Source organism: Cataglyphis hispanica, chromosome 12, assembly GCF_021464435.1.
Source record: "Cataglyphis hispanica isolate Lineage 1 chromosome 12, ULB_Chis1_1.0, whole genome shotgun sequence".
NCBI classification, from domain to species: domain Eukaryota; kingdom Metazoa; phylum Arthropoda; class Insecta; order Hymenoptera; family Formicidae; genus Cataglyphis; species Cataglyphis hispanica.
Genome location: NC_065965.1, coordinates 3,878,230 through 3,901,071, shown reverse-complemented (window position 1 = coordinate 3,901,071; position 22,842 = coordinate 3,878,230). Strand labels below are relative to the sequence as shown.

Here is a 22,842-nt window from a genome sequence, read left to right as displayed (position 1 = left end):
AGACGATAAGACGAAAGAACAGGAAATTTTTGAATATCTCAAAACTTTCTTGCGACTCTTCGTGTGTAGAACATTACCTTAGCCACTTAAATTCTTGACAATATCGCATAAGAGGCGCTGTGATTTCAAAACAACGTTGTCATCGTCGATTTACATCACGTTTAAACTCAATGAGTACAAATAACAGTTAACACGCACAAATAACCTTCCCATTATATAAATAATATTTCATATATATATCGCGCACTATCACACGAGACTTACGCGGGCGCGTTTCGCGCGCGGCCTTGGAAGTAACAAACAATCTAGAATGAAATGTCACTTACACGGAACTTCATCCCGCGTAGGTGACGCTCGATGCGCGCGTCGTCCAATAAGAACGCGTCGCGCGGCCGCGATGTACATCTGAATAAAGTAATAGCCAAATGGCGGAAGCAATCGTGCGCTTTCGACTTCCACTTGCCGAGTTGTTCATCTTACTCTCCATTTCTTAGTTCGTGACGGCGCTTCGATTCAAATCGGCCGCCCGCGCAGAACGCCAATCGCCGCGCGCCGCCGCGACAGTTCGCGTCGCGCGCCCGCCAATCGTCCGTGATGTTGCACGCGAGGTTCGTCGTGACAACGTGTCGCGTCGCGGAAACTCGGCTCGCGCGATCTGTAAGCCGGATCACCGCGTTTCACGGAGGATCGAGACGCGCGATAGGCGATCGCGCCCTCAATCGCGGTCATGTGTCGCGCGAAGTTATGCGCGAGAATTACCTGAAAACGTACGAGAAGTGCAAGTGTAAGTAGCAAGCGTCCGCCGCAGCCATGCCAGTAGCCGCGTCGTTCGATGTCTCAACACGTCTGTCTCGCTCGCACACATTCCACGCGCGCGTGCGTCTCCGTCTCGCATGCGCATCACATTCGATATATCGATAAGATACGACCTTGACACAGCGCCGAAGAATTTATTGTTATTGGCGCGGATTTATTTCCCTCGGTGGGGGGGAAACGCACCGTTACGCATACCAAGTCTTTAGGAAGGGATGAGATTTAATTAAGTCTAGAATTTTTTATGCGGATGAGAGAGAGAGAGAGAGAAAGAGAGATTTCGTAGTATTTGGCGACGATGAAGCGATTCTGGCATATTGACAAGTATTTGCCACGTGTCCGAGAGTTACTATTAATGCGCGCGATTAGTCTTTTCCTGTTATTCATAACATACCTTTGAAGGACAGGTTCGATATTACCGACTATATGTCTTTATTGTAAACAATTGATTTTTCTTTTTTAAATACATCAAAAGACTCGAATTACAAATGCATATTTTGTCACTTATGTAAATAAGGAATCAATTAACGCGCATTTATTATTATTCATAAATTCGCTGAGCGTGTCAATAAATAATAAAAATTGAAAGTTTTATCAAGAAAAGTATTTAATCCGATTCACATAAATCTGTTACGGGTGCGAAAAACATGACATAATGCATCGTAAACGCGTCACAAGATTTAAGATTAAAAGTATCTTGTATCTCTGCCAATCCCCTCGTGTTGACAAATTTATTAGTCATATTATATTTATCGTTATAAGCAGACGATCTAAGACTTACTAAGTCATATTAAGCAAATTATTCGAGAGAACAGATAAAAAAGTACATAAATTATTGATGAGGTTTGCTATCTTTTCTCATTACTTTTTAGCTCATCGGACATTCATCTTAATTAATTAATTCGCGACGGCGCCGAAAAGAACGACATAAAGAGGCCGAATAGAAAGAGAGAAAACAACGGAGACAGATTAGATTTAGATCGGAGATTGGTTTCTCACGGCACGACGAAAGCAGAGACGAATGTATAGGCAGAAAAATCTAGGACAGTGAAAATCAGCTTGTGTATCTGTAAAATGAAACGAGAGCACCGCGCGAATTGATCGCCAGTTAGGTCTGAAGGAATATGATAACTGTAGTTCTCATGTCATTCCAATTAGAATCATAATTCGCATGGAAGTAAAATCGAGAACAATAGATATATTTAGGAGATTCTAATTTGTCAAAGAGCATAAAAAAATGATTCTATTATATTATATATTATTTATTATAGAACAGATTTTTTTAATGCACCAGATTCAAACATATAATTTTTTTAAACTTGCGAATCTGTACCTGTAGTTTAGTTAGTAGTTAATTTATTTATATGGTTGCAATTTTAGCAAAAAAACTCCCGCAAGATGTGAATCCAAAGGGTGTATTCGCCTGCAATGAACTTGATTTAAAAGAAGTCCAGGTCTATGGATTTGATTACGATTACACGCTGGCCTGTTACAAGCCATCCATGGATTATTTGCTTTACAATCTGGGACGCGACATGCTCATTAAAAAATATAAGGTTTCTATTACATTTGTGTAACAAATTCGAATATTCATTAAAAACATGATAGTGCTTAATCAATGCAATTTTTTTTTTAATACATTCTCTTTTAAATGATATATTCTTATATCATAATAATATGAATGAAATAAATTACTTTATTTGAAAAGCCTTCAATTTCAAATATGTATAATTGTTAAATAGAAAGAAAAGTATGCATATATGTGTGTCGCGAGCTATCCAACATCTATTTTATTTAAAAAATTATTATTTAATCATATAAATATAACGTGTTAAAAATATAATCTCATTTATATTTTATCGACATGAGGAAGCTGAAAAAATTAAAAGTAAAAATACACAGAATTTTGTCACTTGCCTTCATCTCAAAGGACAGCTACTTAAAATTTTTGCTGAAATCAAAAGACAATTACATTTCCGATTAGAATTTCATCTTGAACTTCGCTTAAACTCATTTAATTGCTCTTCCAGTACCCAGAGGGAATTGCCAATTTGGAATATAGAGAAGATTTCGCCGTCCGCGGCCTCCATTACGACATCGAAAAGGGTCTCCTGTTGAAGCTCGACAGCTTCTTGCAAATTCAATTGGGCGCCGTTTATCGTGGTTTGCATCCTGTACCCGACGACGAAGTCCTCCGAATCTACAAAAATAGAATAATACCAATAGCTTACGTGGAAGCTTCAAACAAACACTCTAATGTAAGTTTATTATTGAGGAAATTGCAAATGTCAATAAATAAAATTAAAAATATAATAACGCATCAAGAGAGTAAGTACACATAATATGAAACGGCATGAAACATATTTCTTTTTAACAAAAACAATGCATGATATGCTTAAAACCATAAACCTGTAAATATAAAATTATTTCTTTTAGTTTAGAGTTTCTTTTTATTCTTACAGTTGATAAAATTTTGTTTTTTTTTAATTGTCAAGAATTCCTTCTTGAAATTTCTTTTGTGCTATGAAATACAAAAAAAAATAACAATTCTCGCAAAATTCATCATTTGTTTCCATTTGTAAAGAAAACTTTTTATAGTGTACTAAAAATGCTTAACCTTCTCTATTTGTATGTATCAACATGTGTGTTTTTGATGATGGGTCGTATTATTCAGAAAGTGAGTATATGAGTATACATATATATAATAATTTTTGAGAAGATTCTAATACAGTATGCACACATTTTTTTCTTTTCTTTAAGGATGCTATACATCGCGCGAAAATGGTTCAATTAGCTGATTTGTTCTCGGTGCCGGAAATGGGTTTATTATGCAACGTTACGGAGTATTTTTTACAGAATCACATTGATTATCATCCAGAGATATTATTTAGAGATGTTAAGGTAAACTGCATTATTCTTGCATAGCCAATCCTGCTAATTGTTTATACAATTAATTTTATACAATATATAATCAATATATAATCAAGAATTAATAACAATATATAATCAAGAATTAAATACAATATATAATCTAGAATTCTGTGCAAAGCTGCCATCCTATAATGCATCAAATGGTGGTGGAAAATGTGTCCGAGTATCTAGAACAAAATAAAGATTTGAAGAGATTTTTTGATCGACTTCGAAAAGCCGATAAGAAAATGTTCTTGGTCACAAACAGCCCTTTTCATTTTGTGTACGCACATTCAAAATAATAATTTTAATTCAGATGAAATATTTATCTGAATATAATAACGTCTAAATATTTTTTAATGTTTTGCAGTAATAAGGGTATGCAATTTTTGGTCGGTGAAAATTGGAAAGACTATTTCGATGTAGTGATCGTTCAAGCGAGAAAACCAAGATTTTTTACCGAAGAAACGCGTCCTTTGAGAATTTACGATGAAGTTAAACAAACGCAATTATGGGATCGAGTCACTAAACTTGACAAGGGTGTTATATATCTTGAAGTGAGTCTTTCTACTTTAATATCTTATTGTTGAAAATTACACATTCGGAACACTACATTAGACATTTTTAATAATAACGAATTATTTTAGGGAACAGTTAAACAACTTCAAGATATGACTGGATGGCGAGGACATCAAGTGTTATACTTTGGTGATCATCCGTACAGCGATTTGGCGGATGTAACTTTAGAACATGGTTGGCGAACGGGTGCAATAATCAAAGAATTAACGGTAATTTAAGCATTTTAAAATTTTTATTAATTTTTTTCTGAATAAAATTAAATTACTATCATGAAAGAATATTAAATCTTTGAAACTAATTCAATATAGATATAATATACAAAGTATAAAGAATTGCATATTATATTACAGCATGAAATCGAAACCTTGAACGATCCAAAATTCAAAGAAAACGCTAACTGGCTTCAGATGTTAACTGGTGTAATCGAGGAACATCAAGATTACGAGGGGCTTGAAGTACAAGAAGAGCTAGACAGGTGGATAAAAGAACGGGACAAACTAAGAAATGAAATCAAATCTGTCTTCAACAAACAATTCGGTTCAGTATTCAGAACATATCACAATCCTACTTATTTCTCTAGAAGATTGTTCAGATTTGCTGACATCTACATGAGCACGATCACAAATCTCTTAGAATATTCCACGAGTCATACGTTTTATCCTAGAAGAGGTGTAATGCCTCATGAATATACTAGTTACTTTATGTAAAGTGTCGGTATTTTTAAAAATAAATACTTATTATTCTTACGCGAGTAAGAGACGCTTTTAGAGCGTACAATCAAAATATTTTGCATTAAACGTCGAATCAATAATAATAGTATTTTCAATCATGGAGAAAGACCGATCTATTTGAATCATAATATAGAAATTTATTTCGAAACAATGAGAGATGCTTGCACATCATACAAATACTTCCGTCTTATTAATAGGTATATATATGCATAATTACACACACACAATGCAAATCTATATCGATCAACGTTAATATGCTTTTACAGTCGCGTAGTTACAACTAATTTGCATTGAAATGTAATGTATGTAAACGCGATAAAACGAGCTATATAGATTACGAAGGCTCTTACATTATTATTATTATTACCATGACAATAGCCATATTATGTAAAATGAAGTGATATATCACATTGTAACGAGTAAAATGCATAGAATAGGAAATGAAGTAAGAGCTGTAGGCAAGAGAGAGCAGCTACAAGTAAAGTATTATTGAAACTCATCAGATATTTTAAGAATCAATAACTACTACAGTTTATTGTTAGTAAATTATATAAGAAGAGATAACATATTTATCGAGCTTTTGCGCGATAGATATGGTTTTTAAAAAAAATGCCAATTTTATCATGTTATTGATATTCAATTATTTTTGCAATGAGATTTATATTTATCGTTAAAGCATAATAAATTTAATATTTAACTTGTATAATGAATATATTTATGTACATAAGCAGAGAGTACAAATCTTTCGCGCGCGCACGAAACTTATCCTCCGGGATTTACATAAAGTGGAGAGAATTGAAATATATTATTATTAGCCTTCTATTTAAGTTGCCATAAAACTTTTTTATTTTCTTTTGCATGGAAATTAATTTTAATTTTCATGAGGATTAAAACTAAATTTTCGATCAATATTTGTAAATATGCCAATAAAAGAGGCTATATTATTTGTTATATTCTAAAAGAATGATTTGTTATACACTATACTCATCAAATATAATTGTTAAGATAATCTAACATGTTCAAACATTTTAGTCATTAATAAATCAAAAAAACTGCTGATTCCTATAAGAATATATACATGTATTTATCTAGTGTATTTGTAAACTAAATGTATTACACTGTTATCAAATATACCTTTATTTTCAATAATATAACTGACGAGATCCTAACATGCAACAAGCAAAAGAGAATATTTCTATATTCCATAATATTTACTTTATTTTTAAAATATAAAAAAAAAAACATAAAGCATAAACATAGAACGATCTTTGCTTGTAGCGTTCATGTGGTTCGAGATTTTTCTTTGTTCGAGATTACCTCTCTATATAGACAGTTTCAAATTTTTATAAATTTGACGATAGCAAAAATTCAATATGACTTGGGAAGAACTTAAGCCCATGATTTCTGTGCCAATATTTTGCGCCGTCACACTCTGTATCTTTCTGGCAGATATACTAATTGACGAGAAAAAATAAAAAAAACCAGAAAAGTAACGGTAAGATTCGTAGGTTAAATCTCTGTCAATGATACAACTATTTTAATCCACAAAGTCATAATTTTTAAAGCTTTGATTAACAGTGATTATTGCAATATCACAAGTCTGAAGTATTTAAAAAATTTCCTGAAATAATTTAATTATATTAATTGATTCTTTTTTCCTCCTTAAACTATCTAAATTTTTATTCATTAAACTTTTGAATTTTATGTGGAATGGCCTATCATTATGTGTGACTGCTATAATAATAGCACAATCCGACAAAATGATAAATGAACTGGGAGTATCTCAAGACATACAAGCATTTCAAATAGACATCGCGCTCGATAAATTATCGTCTATAACAGCTCAAGAAGCTCGTAGAAATGTAATCATCCTCAACGATGCGTCAACGGATGGACATGCCGTTGAAAAAACATTGAAACAGACATCCAATACGTTCATGCAAAATTTGAATAAAATCTCTAAAAACATTAAAAACGAGAAAGTAAGATTAACATTATATCGCAATGAGATTAATGGAATTAGAATTAATCGAAATTTATATGTATGTAAATTATATAAAAAAAATTAATTTTATATTTAAAATTATACTCACAAATCAAAGTTATACATATATATAAATGCATATCTATAATTATATATATATATATATATATATATATATATATATATATATACATATATATATATATATGGAAATATAATCATCGATCGTGGAGCTACTACAATTTTATTCTCAAATGTTTCAGCTACGTTAGATATAACTAATTCATCGTAAGATGATAAAAATCAGAAATAATTATTTAAATATATTAAATAAAAATAATTATTTAAATATATTAAATTATCGGGAAAAAATTCATAAGATATTCTGTAAAGAAAGTTTGGCGAATTAAAAAATTTAACTACTAATTGGTATTTTCTGAAATATGTGATTTAAAAAAATATACATATGTATTCTTTTTCTTAATATCTCATGCATCATTCTGCATATCATATGATATGCAAGGTTTTAGAGTATAAAATAATTGATAATGAGTAATATATCTTGCTAAAAAGATGACTATTGTCAACTTTAAATTTAAATCTAATTTGATCATCTTTCGTCTTGCCTGCTAATAATATTTGTTATTCAGCCGTTACATCTGATTGAATCATCTGTAATCACACCTTCGAATTCTGTGGAGTTGCTCGTAAATATACTGCCGAAATTAAAAACTTCAGAGAATATCGGGGTGCAAAATATGCAGATGGAAGTTCCATCGATCGACTCGTTCACTCCGTTGGAAGCGGCCGCTATATCGTGTGTTCTCAAGGAATGTTTAGATCAGCTCGCCATAATAGGATTCATGCTACCGGCCAAGGTTGACTCACGCTGGGACGACACGTTTAAGACGATCGATGAGACGTACGGAGTACCTGATGAGCCTACAATGATCTTTAGAGAAGAGATGGGTCTCTTACCAATTATACCTACAGAAGCTGAAAAAATACAGAGAGATAGGTGCGCAAAAGCGCACATTGACTTTTTCTAATACATATACTATTGTATAAGCTCTATACATTTCTATACGTTTTGATGTTTTTGATAGATAATTCCTAAAAAAAAAAAAAAAAATTATTTACACACATATCTAACGATTCTATATTTAGGAATTATGCATATCAAGTCCTTGAGAGAGTTCTCCATGACATAAAAAACAATGGCAGATTCGATAGTCTACAAAAAGAAATTGATAATATCACAAAGAAACAGGAAGATGATCGTAATCTCGAAGCAACTGCCCAAATCTGGCTCAGTCAAGCTGAGGAACTCCAAGAGCTGCTGGAATCTGAAAAAAAAGCGAATGAAGAGAATCGAAAAAAAACGATAAAACTCGCGCAGGAGAGCGATGCGCAAATTGATCACGCGATATTTTTAAATAGCGGAAAATTAGGTAAAATGCATCATTCACATATATAAATATATTTCTCGATCGGTATTATTACGCTCAGGCTATGCGCAAAAATGGGAGAAGGCCAGATTGGAACAACAGGAACTCAAATTGCAGCTGCAAAGAAAAGATATGCTAAACAAATTGAGCGACTATTTAAAGGAATATAACGCAGAGCAAATTATATCAGCAGAATTGACCGCTCACTTAGAGGAAGACATCAAAGAAAAAGAAGAGCAGATAGTTAAGTGGACGAAGAAATATAACGTAGAACTTGTGGAACGACAGCAGGAAATCGATGAATTAAAGGTATATTCGAAGATTAACGTAAGAGAATAGTAATATTTTAGTAGCAATAAAAAAAATGATTTCGCATATCAGAATTATTCCTGAGTGATTAAAATATAAGTAATATAATATTTCTCTTTATCTTATAAAAACAAAAATATAATTATATTAAAATATAAGAATAAAAAATTTAAAAAAATATAAAAAAGAAGATTGTGTAGCATAAGAAATATAATATGATGTAAATGATAGCATATTTTCAAATAGTTTGTAAATTATTCACAAATTTGTATTTTTCTCTCGATAGCATCTTATAGAAGAACAAAAATTAGAAATAGAAGAAATGCGTGATTTGATAGACAAGCAACAAAAACTTATCGACGAAAGCATCGTCGAACAGAAAAGATTGCAGGAAGAAGCAAAGCTAAATAAAGCTGCAACTATTATCCAATCGATATGGAAAGGTTACATGGTGAGGCACGAATTAGGAAAGTACAAAAACCTGCTAAAACGATTGAGGAAACGGAAGAAATTAGGAAAGAAAAAAAATAAATTGAAAAAAAAAAGAAAATAAGTAATCAAAAGCTCATAAAAAGAACGTTTTGGCGCCTGAGCAAACAATAAATAATTTGATATTTTATTTTAATGAACGCTTATGTTTTCTTTATATACTAATAATACCTTTTCGATATATCTCTGTAATGGTATATAAATTATTCAAATATATTTTTAAACAAATATCTCAGAAATACAGTATTTACATAAGTTTTGACTCACATTCATGCAAACGCACAACTACACATTATGTGAACATTACCGAGTACGAATATTATACGCGAGAAAGTAATAATAATATAAATATCGATTGAATATATTCGTACTCGATAAATGCGTAATATTTTTTGAATTCGATCTAATTGTCGCACGTTCCAAAACTAAAAATGAATAGCCGCTGAAATAATCAGTGGCAGTGTGATGATCACTGTACATACCATTTGTTTGTACTGCAAGACTTGGAACAATCACAATTTTATCAATAGCATAATATACAGACCGATGGTGCGATGATAAAATTATGCGCGACGAATGTTTACGTGAATTGAAATATATTATATTTATCGTTCAGTCTGTATGCATGTACTAGATAGAGCGAGTACTGTATTATAATTTTTGCAATAAACAAACTAGCGGGCGATTAAAGTCTATCTTTGCATCTCTTTATTAAACGCGTGCCGGGATATGTGTGTTACCCGGTATCGCTAGATGGCCATTGGTCTGTGTTTAACGACCCATCGATTTACTCATTTGCAATCTCCCGAATTCTTTTGACAGGTTAAACACGCGCGATCTCCATCGATGACATAGCGAGACAAAATTCGGGCTAGAATAAAATAAAGATACCGTCGCGTTCAAATCAGCGAGCATTAAAATTCGAGAAATTGCTCTATTATGACGAGATCTTACGACATGTTTAATTGAAGTGGAATTTAAATTGGAAGGGAGAACCATGGAAGTGATGAAACTCCTGGAAGGGATTGAAACCTTGCTGGTGCCGACCCGACTCCGGATCCAAAGGATCCTCGCCTTGATCGAATTTCGCTCTCTTTTCATCGTCCGTAAGAACCTCTTTGGCAGCGGCAATGTCGATAAATTTTTTTTGCGCACGCTTCTTCTCTTCGCCTTCCTGGAAATTATCAGGATGCCACTTCTGTGCTTGCTTTCGGTACGCTTTAATAATATCTCGCTTGTTGGCATTTCTCGATACGCCTAAAATTTTATAATAATCTCGACTTTCCGACAGTTTCTGACGTTGTTGCGCTTTTTGCAATCCTTGCTTAGCTCTTTGCATATTAGGTTCTATTTCTAAGGCATCCTTATATTCTCTGATGGCTATTAAGAAAAGAAGAAAAAGATATTAGTTCATTATATTATACAATTATCATATAAAAGTTCATGCACACGCTTCATCACTATAAAATACAAACTAAAAAATTATAAATTACCGTCGTCAAACATTTCTCCTGCGAGATATGCTTCGGCACTATCGCAAATCAGATCAGGTTCCCTTCTGATTTGCAATGCCTTTTTGCAATTATTGATCGCATGAGTTGCATCAGAGATCCCTGTGTAACATTTACAGAGATAATGATAAGCTGTAAACTGTATATTTTCATTCAACTCTTGCTTTAATACACGTTCAGCTGATTCGATACACGCATCATAATCCTTTGTATCCTCTAGTGCTGTCCTTGCATCTTCTAGCAACTTATAAATCTTTCTTATCTTCTTATAAAATGGAAAACATTCCTTATGATCTGGATCAAGTTTTAAACACTCTCGAATCTCCCTAAATTTTATACCAGATTGTAATATCACATTTCAATTAGTGACGTACGCGCGCGTGTATGTGTGTGTGGTGTGTGTGTGTGTGTGTGTGTGTGTGTAATTGATAGTTAATTACTCACTTTAATGCCTCATCAACTTGTCCGAGACGATACAACCATGTCGAGAGCTTAAAAAATCCTTTAGTATTATCAGACAGTAATTTTGTAGTTGAACGTATATCAGATATAGCACTCATATAATCCCCAAGAAGATTATAGCTCTCTGCTCTCTGCTCTCTAAGATTAGAGGACCATGGACATACTTCAAGGATTCGAGTGATCTGTTGTACAGCTGTTGCATGATCACCATTATATATCATTGCATCAACTAATTTCACATCTTCCCTAGCTGAGTATAACCTATTTAAAGCATACAAGGCATCCCTATTATTTGGCTCTACTGATAGCTGAAAAAGAAAAAAAACGAGAATAAATTTCTATATACAAATTATGATTTACTTAAAGAATGCATAAAAAATTACATACAACATCTCGAAAATCTATTTCAGCCTCATCAAAGTGAGCTTGCTTGAGTAAAATGTTGCCACGCTGCAATCTTGCTGGTGTAAAGTCTGGCTTCAATTCTAAAACCTTATCAAGGTCAAGGAGAGCGAATTTGGCTTTACCTAATGCTAAATAAACTGTGCCTCTCTTGTAATATGTCAGGTAATTGGTCGGATCTCCCTCTGAAAATAATTTATCAATTTTTTATTTTTTTTTCTACGTTAGAATAATAGTCGTCAATTAAATTTATTTAGTAATGCAATTTAAAAATCGAGCGCATTGTAAATTGAAATATGAAATCAACTTACCAACAGCTGCATGATAATGCGATAGTGCGTCCTGCAACTGGCCCTTTGCCAGAAATTCCCTGCCGTAATCTAAATGCTTATCAATCTCTAATTGAGAAACACTTCCGACCACTAAAAAACGACCGTTATCAATTGCGTGAAGATAAGTATTATGCTCAATTATTTAAATTTACGAGAAAGGTTAGGAATACTTACAGTCAAAGGTTAAATCCAACAATACCACCATCATGAAACCGTGCATGCTGAGAGAGAAATTAATTCACCAAGTGCAATGAAGCGACGCTCTAAACAAGAAAATTAATCCGAGATCGCGACGAGAAACGTAATGACCTAACCACCCGATAACACAAAACTATCCAGCCACGCCGCCATTGCATCGTGGTCTTACGCGATTGGTCTTACGCGCATCGTGCTTCCCCTACCACCGCGAGTCGATTCTGATCGAATCTGGTAAGCGAGTCTTGCGACTGCGTATCGCGGGAAAAATAAATGTCTAAAATTAAGAGACTATATTCATACTCGATTATATATTAATATTTAATATATCCTTTTAATATATACTTTTTATAATAAAACTTCACAATTCTGTTTATATATGAAAAATTATCTTTTCAAGCTATCTAAGCAATTAATAACAAATTAATTTCCATAAATATTACATACAGATGAAATGTTATTCTTCTCTCATTTACTTTGATTTTAATCAGAATTCATTTAATTAGAATTTTAATTTAATATGCTTGTATAAAATCAAACTATAAACAAATGGCGTATAAATTTTTTAAGAACAATTGTTGAATCTAAATTTGTTTCACTACTTTATGTATAACTTTATAATTGTAATATAATTTCTTAGTTTTTTTTTCTACACATTTTTTTGTGCATAATAATAAATGGTAATTGCACAAGACAATCAATTTAATTTTTTTTTCTTTATGTATAAGGATATCGGAATATTATGTAGTGGAAAGAACGCACAAAACAAGGACTTTGCACTTAATCCTCTTTTGTGATCTTTATTATATTCATTTTTGTAGGTCTCCTGTCTCACTCGCTCTTCTCTCTCTTTCTCTCTCTTCATATAATACTATATAAATAAATGAGAAATTCACCGAATAAAAGAACACCGAATTAATATGTGATCGTCTCGTATGAGGTATTTTGTAACAATATTGACACTCTACATCATTCTTCACGGAGCATACGTTGTACCTACGCATGCAAGAAGTATGTGTACACGCACTTTGCGGCGCACACAATAACTTATTGCTAATGAACGATAAGTGTACGACACACATTGATCTTCATCTATTTTTTTCTTTGATCAATTTCTCTCCTTTGCGCATTCATTGGGACATTTTTTCTTTATTAATTTATCCAATGCGTATAATATATATATATATATATATATATATGTATATAGAACCATACGTGTATGTGTGTGAGCATACACAATGGTTCATCGGAACATTTCGTTCATATTTGTTTGCGTATTCGACTTCGCCTCGATTTTAGCGCGTATGTAAATTACTAAATAAGAGACCGACAGAATGGTACATTTACCGTTCCGTTAAGATACTCTTTCTCGCTCGACATCGAGTGAAGTAAACGTATAGCAGTATCATTACGGTTACAAGCAACTAACGCGCGAGGAACGTCGCACACAGATTCATTGTACACATTGCACATTCGTGCAACATTACATGTCGTTCATAATATGTTACTCTTATCGCATGTACTGCTCCGATTACGCCAATCGAAGCTGAATTACACGTGATCCTCTCTTACATTCTCCATATTACTCTCTCCGCGACACACGTACGACGATCCTCGACCTCAAATTGAAACATTCGGAACAAGTTAGAAGACATTTCTTTTGCCATCCCACCTCGCTCTACCAAGAACACGCGCGCGCGCGCGTGCCCCATAACGCTAGGATTCGCATTCTTATCGCTATCTCCGGAGAGGGTAAGGAAGCGTTAAGGCCGAATTTATAATAGATGTAATGCATCTTAAGTCATATGAAAATTACCAATAACAATTGATTGTTCTCTTTACATTTGACTGTAATGTTTGAATGTAAATGATGACAATTTTTTTATGGCTTGAAGCTTATTATATACACCTGTTGTAAATCCAGATTAACGCATCCGATCCCTCCTTTCGATGAGTGTCATCGGAAATCGCCCACTCCGACATACACACACGCGCGTGTGTGTAAAATAATAAAAAATACAAGACTATAATCGCACGTGAACAATTTCTCCGCTCTCGCCGGCGGCATAATATAATGTATAATCGCGCACGCATTGCATTATTACATAATACGGCTTACAATGTGTAATGTGTTCCTTGCGGATCATGCAATTTTTTTCCTTCCTTCAGTAATGATTGCAGTCACAGTCAACGCTACTTCTTTCTCTTCTTTTTTCCGTTTTAGTTCATCGTATTGATAGCCCCTCTTTTCGTTTCTCTCTTCTTTTTCTTTGCTCTTTTAAATATTCTTTTAAATTAATCTTTCGTCTGGATCATCATTCTCTGTATGTATACGTATAAAGTGTTTTCTCTAAGGCTGCTCGTCCGATATACTTCAGAGGACCAAACATGACACGAAAAGTACAGTACACAGTACAGAAGAATATTTACTGTTTACCTTCCAAAAAGTGTAAACATAGAAAATAAATACTAAATCGATCAATAAATAGTAATCGTTTATTACATCGTTCTCTATTCTCCCCCACTAAATGTATATTAATACGCTATATAAATCATAGTATCATATTTTTAATTTATACATATGTTATAGTTATTACACGGTGGACATTGACTATTTCGCAGGAACGTAATAACGAGTTTCTCTAAGTGTGTTTGATATTACGCGTTCTAAGATTTATAATGTAAATATAAAGCGACAGTTTTTCTATTGATGTGTAATTAACATCATTATCATTTTGAAAAAAAAAAAAAAATAAAAAAATAAAATAGGAAACATTAATATGGAAATAGCCTTATATGTAATTATAAGTATATATACTTTTCTATATCCTTTTTGTCCACCATGTTAGTTATAAAGAAAAAGTATATTGTTTCGAAATGCATAGGATTGATTAAAACACGTAACGCACGACGCGTTACGAATGCTTAATGCATCAGTAGTACAATTGGATCTTAATCCTTGGATGCACGACCTGATAAAGATTTGCAAAAATAATTTCAATATAAGTTTGAATTGAATATATAAGCTCTAGAGCTCGAAGTTTCGCTAAAAATTATTTAAAAAGAACAAATATTAAATTGAAAAAATAATAAATATCATAAAAAGGTAAAGAGAGAGTGCAAGATCGTAAAAATCTTTCTTATGCATCCAAGGATTAATTATAAAATGATATCAGGTCTATACGTGTAACATTAAATTTGATCTATATCAATCTATAATCTTTATCTGTTTACAAATAAATTTTTGTAAATTTACTTTTCCCTTGATGTTCGTATCATGTATGCAATACGCTTCATTAAAATCCAACGACCATGATGCCTTTTCCTCTTCTTTTGTCACTTTATAAAATAATACGAAATAAAATAGAAAAAAAGAGATGCAAAGGCTTGCGTATGTAATACCAGTCTCGGAACTGATGTAAATTTTCTTGCTAAATGATATACATGTGTATGGCAAAATCTGTGTCGATTGATAAATCATACAAAGATTATTGCCGTTGTAGACAGATATTTGCATGACACGAGAAGTGTCGTCGAATCGACGTATCACTGTCCACGAAGGATTCTCTTTTAATGTTCTTGGCAGGGCCTCCGAGAGCTGACCAAATAGCCTCGATGACGAATCGTATTAAAAATTTGAGAACACTCGCACCCGCGGTCGGAAGCCAACGATATTTTACCTCGTTAAACGCTATTCTCGAATGGTTCTAGATGAAATAATTATCGATCCCTCTCGTAAAAAGAGACATTCACACATCTTGGTCCACGGTCACACGGCATACGATTCACGCACGCGATTGCACTATTAAATCTAGTAATATAACAGATATAAGTATGACGTGTGTCTAAAAATCTTGTCGGTTGTGACGCAAATCGAATTTGTACTTTTTTTCCCTCTCCCTCCCCCCTTTCGCGCGGTAGATCAGATAGATAAGAATCCGACATTTGCATAAAACGATATCGACACCCTATAAAGCCCTACCAACACCATCATTATCAACCGGTAATGACTCTCGCTCGAGCTCATCTATATATCATTATAATGCGCATTATTTTAAGCAGAAACAATGCCCTAGGAAGGTCCCTTGAGACCGCAAGAGCCTAGCGTTCAGCCCTCCCCTGATCGGACAACAGCCACGTTGTCTTGTGTGTGTTACTGTTAACGACTTAATATTCCGTTCTCAGTTCAAACTGAGCTAGTACCTTCCCGACATTCAATACCTGATTAATGTAATACATTTAATGCATTTTGTTATTCCGTTAATTGTTCACATTTATCAATTCGCGTGGAAATTGAATGTCACAAGATCGTTCGATATCACAGTCGTTTTTTCAATTATTTTAGTTGTATGTATTTATATATAGCGCGTTATCATACTGATAAATACAGCTAGAAAATAATATGAGTGCGCCCCATGTATCTTCATATTCAAGGGGCTTTCGTTTGTTTTCTTTCCTTTTTTTGTAATAAAGTTGAGCCTACCATCTCTTTCTCTCTGCTCTTATAGCAGGTTTTAATATCCCTCTGTAACTGCAACCGTATTTTTAACCCGTCTCAATATAATTTATCTTTCATGAGCACTCTTGCACATTCACACTTGATGTGTGTAGACTAAGATTTTTTATAAAGCGCCGTACCAATTTCGCAGGGCAACGTCTCCGTTACATTTAGAAATGCTGTTCAAAGCACAGTTCTATGTAGGATCAACGCAGTTCTGTCTGTAGAACTACTCAAGACAGTTCAGGTACATAAAATATTTATATATACCTGCTTTCCACTAAAACATATATATTTAGCCGTTTTTATACAGTGAAACCTCTATATCGCATATTTTTTCTTTAATATTTTAATTAATCCTGTGTATCTTTACTGCAGCTATATTGAATTATGATATCAGAAAGCATATTTGTATTTGATAATATTGATTAGTAAATACACTGAAAATTCTCTTTTTATATATAATTCGTGAATTAATAAATAACTATAAATTTTGAGTTGTCATAAGGTCCATTTTTGCTAAAAATGTAGAACATGTAAGTTATATGTACATGCATTTATTAATGCAAGATAACAAAAAAGGAATTTTTTTATTTTACTAATCTAGATTGTCGAACATGAGTGATGACATTCAAAAAACTTATATATTTATCGTATTTCGCAAGAAAAAAACGCGATATGATTTTTCTTCTTCATAATTCAATATAAACTAGTATATCATAAGAGAAAAAGAATAAAAAAAATTCTTAAAGAAATTTTTTCGTCATCTAATGCTCATTTCAATTGAAACAGATAGCAAAAAAAAAAAAAAAAAAAAAAATTTTGTGTAAACAAAATTATTTCTTTATATAAATAATATGAAACTTATATTTTGTTATGAAAAATTGAAAAATTGAGAAACTCTCTTGCGTTTATAAGTTAGATTATATAAATGCCATACATATCGAGGTTCCACTGTAATGGCCAAAGTTATCAAAATAACTTTATTAGTTGTAAATTGCATAAGCGTCTTGAAATTTACTAAATTATAATCGATAGAGAGTGTGTATACATTATCAGACTATAACAAAAATGTAAGATTTCTAAAAGTATCTTAAGACGTAGCCTGTGTATATGTATTGCCATTTTTTCGCCGATACCGAAACTCTCGATCCCCGAAAAATTCACGTGGCTTATTCAATTAAAACTTATGATATTGCCGACGCAATATCTATCTCTGGGGACGGCAAAACAACAAAGTACCATTCGTCGCTGAACTACACAGTAAATTAAGAAAAAAAAAAAAAAATAATAAGGAATCGTCATGTAATCTATGGCGATGACGGTGAATCGGCATATCCTAGGCATTTAATGAATGTGCATATATATAACCAAAGAATTATGTCATGCATTCGAAGAAAACTGTGTGACTCTTCTACTGGCCATTATAATAGCAAAGACAATAAAAAGCGTTTATTATAAAACGTTTTGCAATAAGTGTCGAGCATTTACAGACCGAAGATACGCCCACCGCACCCCTATTAGGAAAAGGAGAGAGGAGAAAAAAAATAATAAAGCTACAATGAGCCCCATATAGTCTCGACAGGAGTTCTAAAAAATTTTACTAAGTTTCACCACCTACTATGTGTTACATCGTTATTACCTTCGAACAGGCATTAACGATTTATCGATTTGATTCGTTAGTGATTATATACTACGTGTGTTTCTCAGCACGCACGGCAACAAAATGTTAGATGAATCTCTAACTAATAATGTTGAACAAATCCCATTCATGATACTCGCATTTTTGTATGGTGAGATCATTTACGTTCGAAATATTCCTCGGTAATCCACCGGTACGAATACTAAATTGCACGCAGGATTTGTTATAATGTTGCGCATAAACAAATGTAATATAGTGGAAATTTAAAATATAAGTATTCTTTTTCTGCTTTTTCATCGAAAAATCGATGTGCACAGGCAGTTAGCAAAAACGTGAATATGTATTATACATGAAACTGTCTGTACTTTGCGCATATGTATAACGCGCGCAAAACACGTGCTTGTAGTGTCAGACGTAATAATGTCGTGTGTTTTCCTTACATATAATTGAATTTGCGCGTAGAGTAATAATAATAATAATAATGATAGAAGTAGAAATAGAGATGGAAATAATCGTCTACTTGCTCCCATGCTCCCATGCTCCCCACCAATCAGGGCCACTATTGCCATTGTTAGTGGAATTATTGTACGATGAATTATAATTACCTCCGTAACTTGAATAACCACCTGTAACAAAATGAATGAAACATATATTTAAATATAGAATATTAAATCTGTTCAAATTTGTAAACAATTTAATAATCGTTTCTTACAAACGCAATTGTATATTTTATTTCATTTTTAATATATTTCATTAATCATAATTTTTTAATTTACCTCCATAACCACCAGGTCTAGAGGGTCCGTTACTACGACCAGATCCAGAACTGGGTTGTTGACGATAATCTCTTGCACCAAAACCACCGCCGCTGAAACGTCCTTTAGTGCTGGTGGGACGTCGAGTTGCACTTCCGGAATATCTAGCTTCGGTATACATATCATCCAGCCAGGGTGGAAGTTCCTGATTGGCTTCGATAAGCAGAGACACCAAATCGCGTACCAAATTATGATTTTTGTGATTGAAGAACGAAGTAGCCAGACCTAAATTACACAAAATAAGACGCGATGTATAGTTTAGCCATTTTTCGATAACTCATAACCTTCTCTTACAAAATTTCATTACAAAACAAAAAAAACAAAAAAAAGAAACAAACCTAAATTGCCCATACGGCCAGTACGACCGATACGATGAACATATTCCTCAACGTCACCAGGCAAGTCAAAATTGATGACATGTTTAACATGTGGAATATCGAGACCACGCGCTGCCACTGCAGTCGCGACCAGAATCGGGGCTTTGCCCGCGCGGAAACGACGCAAGGCTTCCTCTCGTTCGCGTTGGGTCCTGTCACCATGAATACTAGTGACTGGATATCCCATTGAGGCCAAATATTCTTCAAGCATATCGGCTCCTTTCTTTGTCTCCACGAACACTAAAGTAAGTGACTCTGCAGCTGCACGATAATAAAAACATAACATTAATAACTTCTTTTTTTAATACATAGTAAAATGTAATTTGCCAATTATAAATTCTCACAATGGATAATTCAATATTAATTTATCTATATATCCTATTAATCGTAATTCAATACTGCAACTCACAAGGATCCGAAAAGTTGCTTGCTTGTAACAAATCGAGCAAGTATGAACGTTTGTCATGTTCTTCTACCCATACAATCTTCTGCGTAATATTCTCGGAGGTCGAACCCACCCGACCAACCGCCAAGAAAATGTAGTTGCTAAGAAAATCTCTGGCCAACATTTGAATCTCTTTTGGAAAAGTAGCAGAGAACATGAGAGTTTGTCTCTCTCCAGTCGGCGGCATGTTGTCTTCTTGGACGATACGTCTTATTTGCGGCTCAAAACCCATGTCCAGCATGCGATCTGCCTCATCCAGAACCAAATAACTGAAATAAGAATAACGATAACAAATAAAGACATAATCATCGTCGTTCTTTAGTCGATCATTATTCTATCACGCATCTTACCGGCAATTGTGTAAGCCGATTTTACCGCGTCCCAACATGTCCACTAAACGTCCCGGCGTCGCCACAAGTAAATGACAACCGCGATCTAATTCGCGCATTTGATCTACTATATTGGAACCACCATATACGACCGCAGGACGCATACGCGATCGGTACGCGAATTTCCGCGCCTCGTCGTATATTTGCGTAGCGAGTTCCCTCGTGGGAGCCAATACTAGACCTAACGGATACTGTTTACGTCTACCAGAGGAATTCGCCTGCGCTGGTGGCGGTCGCGGCCCGCTCTCGTAAATTTGATTCAATATTGGCACTAGGAAGGCCGCTGTTTTTCCGGACCCAGTTTGAGCGCAGGCCATCACGTCACGGCGTCCGATGATGATCGGTATCGCGTATTTCTGCACTGGTGTAGGCTTGTCATATCCTGCCAAGGCAATGCTATTCTTTATTATCTCTGTCAGCTTAACCTCATCAAACTGAAAAATAGGAAATAGTCAAATTAAAGCTTGTTAGAAAAAGTTACTAATATCAAAAGACATCTTCCATATGTTATACTTACAGATGTGATGTGTGACGGTATGTTATCTCCAGTAGCCTCAACTGGGATATCCTCGTATTTGCTAAAATTAATCCCAGTATTGCCAGTACCAAACAGCTCCATCTCCAATCGTTCATCTCTGGCAGTCGGAATCGTCCAGTCGACCTCGTTTCTTCCGCCGCCTCTGCCACCTCTATCGTCGCCCCATCTTCCGCTACCACTTCCCATCCTGTCATTTCTATTCTCTTGCCAGCGATCATTTCTAGTTGGCTCCTGCCAGCGATCATTACCACTAATTGGTCGATCGCGCTCAGAATTGGAATATCTGTAATCCCTTCCATTTTCTTGACTGCGCCTGTTGCGCCCGCCGAAGCTCCCAAAGTTCGCGAAATCGACGTCGCGAGGACTTCGCGAGTCTCGATAAGCACCACCTCTTCCTCTATCTCGTTCCCTTTCTCGATCACGATCTCCACCTCTGTCTCTGTCGCTAAACGATCTTGAGTTGGAAGAGTAATTTAAATCCGCAGGTGGATTACCTGATAAAAGAATTAATTTATATAAATAAACATTCTTTTCTATAGCAATAATAAAGTATTTTTATTTCATAAATTAAGAGACTGAGACACAGTACACCGACTAAAATACATTTATCAGCTTTGTGACTCAATCTTTTTGACTGATTAATTTATTATCCTATTATTGTCATTTAATATTTTGTAATAAGGGTACCATAAACAATAAATAATATATGTTATAAATAAAAAAATTATTTCTTCCTAATTTAACTTATAAGTTAGATGGTTGGAAAATTTTGATACCAACTTGCAGTTTTATGACGAAGATGCGGTGGAACGTAGCGACCCTGACGGGAGCCCTGCAAGTCCAGACCAGCTAACTAAAGAGATAATAAAAAAGATCACGTTAAATATTTCACCATAGCATCGAGTATCAAACATTAAAACACAGGTCATGCAAAAAAATCATTATCATCCGAATAATGATGATTAATTTTCTTCGTTAGGCCGCACGAAAAAAATCCAACCGCTTACATATAACTCGTGCGCTCCAATCGCGGGAATTAACGTATATTAAAAAAATACAAAGAACGCGTATACGTCATGACACACGACATGCCGTTCCTGGAAACTTTACCGCCATTATACATGGCGTACGTCACGAACTGTCCGAGTGACGACAGCCCATCATGCTCGTGGCAAAGGATCGTTCCTTTGATCGGATAAAAAAAATCTCTCTCTCCATTATATTCTTTCCGAGAACAAGCATTTTGCTTGCGAAATTTCGCGGAAAGGACAAATTTTGAGAATCGTTAAGGAACGCCATGGAGACATGAAAAATCAGAGAAAGGAAAAAATGGAGAGAGGAAGGAAAAAGGACTTGCGGAAATAGCTTCTCACAAGCAGCGAGAACGAGATGTAATTCTTTCTCTTTTCTCTCTCTTCTCTCCTTTTACCTGCTGCTCTAGACCTGATCCATTCTGGTTGGCTGCATTACTCATATTACTCTGCCTCGGTGCGTAGTTTTCGCAGCTCTGTCGCTTGAAGCCCTTTTAATTCTCGTCCTCTCTAACACACACACACGCCTCACTTGAGTCGAAAAAGTTCCCGACGCGTCCCAACGCGCTCTACCTCTGTCTTTGTTGTCTCGTGGACTTGATTTACGCTCGCCAACGATTTCGTGACGGCCGACGGCTTTTATCCGTTAATCGAAAAATGGCACGTGTCGGATCAGTCCCTCGATACGCGCGATGCGGAGAAATTCCGAAGATAAATGGCTAAACTGTATGCTAGGATAGCGCGAGAGGCCCCTGGCCGCACACTGATGTCGACGCAACAAAAATGGCCGAGACACGAGCTAGCAAAATGGTGGTAAATTGGTAGAAATAGTGGCGCTTCCGCCGGATATCAAAGTAATGAGCAGATGGGAAATTTCTGGGAGAAAATGTCCCGATTTTATATTATCCTGATGTTCACAATATATATGTATATACTTAGAAT

General features: G+C 34.5%; 4 protein-coding genes across 7 annotated transcripts; 2 read left to right on the top strand and 2 right to left on the bottom strand.

Moving 5' to 3' along the window:
- Nucleotides 1-554: 554 nt before the first annotated feature.
- On the top strand, nt 555-6,187 carry LOC126853669 (5'-nucleotidase domain-containing protein 3). Of its 3 annotated transcripts, none has more exons than XM_050599637.1 (8): nt 555-784; nt 2,194-2,369; nt 2,844-3,071; nt 3,574-3,714; nt 3,849-4,006; nt 4,094-4,280; nt 4,371-4,511; nt 4,653-6,187. In XM_050599637.1, the coding sequence occupies exons 1-8, from the start codon at nt 595-597 to the stop codon at nt 5,007-5,009; spliced, it is 1,578 nt and encodes a 525-aa protein (XP_050455594.1). In that variant the 5' UTR covers nt 555-594; the 3' UTR covers nt 5,010-6,187. The 3 variants fall into 3 exon arrangements, with proteins under 3 accessions (XP_050455594.1, XP_050455596.1, XP_050455595.1); XM_050599639.1 differs by lacking the exon at nt 555-784 and adding an exon at nt 938-1,220; XM_050599638.1 differs by lacking the exon at nt 555-784 and adding an exon at nt 1,515-1,925.
- A 122-nt stretch (nt 6,188-6,309) lies between these two features.
- Nucleotides 6,310-9,349, top strand: LOC126853677 (dynein regulatory complex protein 9-like). 2 transcript variants are annotated; one of them, XM_050599652.1, is made up of 6 exons: nt 6,312-6,528; nt 6,780-7,015; nt 7,668-8,035; nt 8,185-8,468; nt 8,527-8,774; nt 9,061-9,349. In XM_050599652.1, exons 2-6 carry the CDS (start codon nt 6,794-6,796, stop codon nt 9,325-9,327), a joined length of 1,389 nt encoding a protein of 462 aa, XP_050455609.1. In that variant the 5' UTR covers nt 6,312-6,528; nt 6,780-6,793; the 3' UTR covers nt 9,328-9,349. The 2 variants fall into 2 exon arrangements, with proteins under 2 accessions (XP_050455608.1, XP_050455609.1); XM_050599651.1 differs by having other exon boundaries at nt 6,310-7,015.
- A 95-nt stretch (nt 9,350-9,444) lies between these two features.
- Nucleotides 9,445-12,345, bottom strand: LOC126853676 (dnaJ homolog subfamily C member 3). The gene is made up of 6 exons (XM_050599650.1): nt 12,145-12,345; nt 11,950-12,060; nt 11,624-11,823; nt 11,219-11,544; nt 10,757-11,100; nt 9,445-10,643 (listed from the first exon to the last, which is right to left on the bottom strand). Exons 1-6 carry the CDS (start codon nt 12,188-12,190, stop codon nt 10,225-10,227), a joined length of 1,446 nt encoding a protein of 481 aa, XP_050455607.1. The 5' UTR covers nt 12,191-12,345; the 3' UTR covers nt 9,445-10,224.
- A 593-nt stretch (nt 12,346-12,938) lies between these two features.
- Nucleotides 12,939-22,707, bottom strand: LOC126853648 (ATP-dependent RNA helicase bel). The gene is made up of 8 exons (XM_050599540.1): nt 22,299-22,707; nt 21,650-21,722; nt 20,849-21,363; nt 20,293-20,765; nt 19,907-20,211; nt 19,459-19,758; nt 19,082-19,345; nt 12,939-18,931 (listed from the first exon to the last, which is right to left on the bottom strand). Exons 1-8 carry the CDS (start codon nt 22,341-22,343, stop codon nt 18,822-18,824), a joined length of 2,085 nt encoding a protein of 694 aa, XP_050455497.1. The 5' UTR covers nt 22,344-22,707; the 3' UTR covers nt 12,939-18,821.
- Between the last annotated feature and the right edge of the window lie 135 nt (nt 22,708-22,842).

What these genes read in the sequence shown, in the direction of transcription:
- LOC126853676 (XM_050599650.1), bottom strand. Translation starts at nt 12,190, where the DNA reads ATGCACGGTTTCATGATGGTGGTATTGTTGGATTTAACCTTTGACT. An exon ending in GTTGGATTTAACCTTTGACT is followed by an intron (nt 12,061 to 12,144) that starts GTAAGTATTCCT and finishes GTCGTTTTTTAG; the next exon opens with TGGTCGGAAGTGTTTCTCAA. An exon ending in AAATAGATTTTCGAGATGTT is followed by an intron (nt 11,545 to 11,623) that starts GTATGTAATTTT and finishes TTTCTTTTTCAG; the next exon opens with CTATCAGTAGAGCCAAATAA.
- LOC126853677 (XM_050599651.1), top strand. Translation starts at nt 6,737, where the DNA reads ATGTGGAATGGCCTATCATTATGTGTGACTGCTATAATAATAGCACAA. An exon ending in TTTAAATAGCGGAAAATTAG is followed by an intron (nt 8,469 to 8,526) that starts GTAAAATGCATC and finishes TATTACGCTCAG; the next exon opens with GCTATGCGCAAAAATGGGAG. An exon ending in AGGAAATCGATGAATTAAAG is followed by an intron (nt 8,775 to 9,060) that starts GTATATTCGAAG and finishes TTCTCTCGATAG; the next exon opens with CATCTTATAGAAGAACAAAA.
- LOC126853648 (XM_050599540.1), bottom strand. Translation starts at nt 22,343, where the DNA reads ATGAGTAATGCAGCCAACCAGAATGGATCAGGTCTAGAGCAGCAG. An exon ending in TACCGTCACACATCACATCT is followed by an intron (nt 20,766 to 20,848) that starts GTAAGTATAACA and finishes CCTATTTTTCAG; the next exon opens with TTTGATGAGGTTAAGCTGAC. An exon ending in AAGCAACTTTTCGGATCCTT is followed by an intron (nt 19,759 to 19,906) that starts GTGAGTTGCAGT and finishes ATTATCGTGCAG; the next exon opens with CTGCAGAGTCACTTACTTTA.
- LOC126853669 (XM_050599637.1), top strand. Translation starts at nt 595, where the DNA reads ATGTTGCACGCGAGGTTCGTCGTGACAACGTGTCGCGTCGCGGAAACT. An exon ending in TGCTCATTAAAAAATATAAG is followed by an intron (nt 2,370 to 2,843) that starts GTTTCTATTACA and finishes TTGCTCTTCCAG; the next exon opens with TACCCAGAGGGAATTGCCAA. An exon ending in AACAGCCCTTTTCATTTTGT is followed by an intron (nt 4,007 to 4,093) that starts GTACGCACATTC and finishes AATGTTTTGCAG; the next exon opens with TAATAAGGGTATGCAATTTT.